Below are 1,537 nucleotides of genomic sequence, written 5' to 3'. Positions count from 1 at the left end.
TTTTTTTTTCCTAGTAAATCACAAGCATTCAAGCTTAATGAATTCAGGCATTCAGGTTAATTTTTTTGTGTGTGAATGGGCCACATTTTTGCATGTTGCATAATTTTTGTTGAAAATTGTAGCCCTTTGATATTATAATATGGTAACTCTGGAAATTACATTCTTCCCCCTGTTTGGCATTTGTTTCTGCTTCTTGATGTGAGCAGTAGCTATTTGTTTATTGGATATTTTTTTCTAAATTATCTTTGTTAAGTCTGTATTATTTGTCACATGTTGTCTTCAAAATCTCTGCCTCCTTAGTTTATGTTTAATTATTGTTTTGATAATGATTTCCTTGCACATCAGAAGAAGGATAGAGAGGGCAAAGAGAGAGTAACTCTCCTTATCTTTTCAGTTTTAATTTCTTGAATACTTAGCTAGGCCATTTATAACTCTGCCTTAGTCTTCACTTCCTGCTTGTACTGCAGCAAAAGGTCAGCCAGATGTAAAAGCTTAAGGCCTTCTCTGGTCTTTCCTTAGAATGCATCTAAGTGAATATAAATGATTTTGAGGCCAAAATTTCTGGGTTCAAACTCAAGTTCTCTGACTTGTGTACTGTGTAATCTTACACAAGTTAGTTTCTCATCTGTGAGACAAGGATTATAATATCTGCTTTGCAGGCTTACAAGATTTAGGAGTAATTTATACTTGTCACATAATGGGAGCTTAATAAATGGAAACCAGTAATATTATTGTCCATCATGCAGAGCTTATGTTTAGTAAAAAGCCAGCCTAGTATTAGACTTCACACAGGACTAAAGATTACTAATAACTTTAAAATATGATAAATATGAATCCCATTTCTCTTATGGTAAGTAATGAAAAATCACTATAATTATTAGAATCTGAATGACTTTTAAAATGTAAGGCAAACTAGAACAGATAGGATTAGAATATTTTTCTGGAAAATCTCAATTGCAACAAGACAGATATCTTCAATGCCATGGTAATGTACCTATGTTGGGGAATCTAAAGCAAAAATAATAGATAATACAACTAGACATTGTCAATAGAAAGGTAACATACCTTAAGATTAAGTGCATTTCTTCCATATGCTTGACAGTTTACTACGGCCAGATTGGCCATGGCTGTTATTGTTTCATATCGAGTTGTTGTAACAGTCTTAAAACCTTCACCACGTAGAACATACACACCTGATTCTTTTTTGACCATTTTTTGGCCACCTATAGAAACTAAACCAAACATAAAACTCAAATATGTAATCACTTAGAGTGAAAGATAAAAATATTTATGTTAAGACTGAGTTATTCTAAGGGGTTAGCCCTTCACAACCTCAAGAAGGGATTCCTTCATCATCTTCATCTACTCAGTCTTAGCTGTTTGATAATTTGAGTGTTGTTTTGTTTTGTCATTTAATATTAGATGGTATGACTGTCTTTCAAAAGGAAAACTATATGCTCACAGATTTCTGTCTGAATAATTTTGACAATCAATCTCAGTCTTTTTGTATTACATATTATTAAAAAAAATTTTTTTT

General features: G+C 32.1%; 1 protein-coding gene across 1 annotated transcript in view; it reads right to left on the bottom strand.

Annotated features, from left to right (window-relative positions):
- Positions 1–1,537, bottom strand: part of LRRC63 (leucine rich repeat containing 63) — a 72,899-nt gene that overhangs the window by 34,880 nt on the left and 36,482 nt on the right. The window contains exon 5 of the mRNA XM_023513640.1: positions 1,066–1,232. Coding sequence (XP_023369408.1) covers positions 1,066–1,232 — 167 coding nt within the window. The remainder of the gene's footprint in view (positions 1–1,065; positions 1,233–1,537) is intronic.

This window comes from Otolemur garnettii, unplaced genomic scaffold (assembly GCF_000181295.1).
Source record: "Otolemur garnettii isolate 467f Iridium unplaced genomic scaffold, OtoGar3 scaffold00043, whole genome shotgun sequence".
Taxonomy (NCBI): domain Eukaryota; kingdom Metazoa; phylum Chordata; class Mammalia; order Primates; family Galagidae; genus Otolemur; species Otolemur garnettii.
The sequence above is the reverse complement of the archived record's forward strand: the minus strand, read 5'-3'. Positions and strand labels throughout refer to the sequence as shown.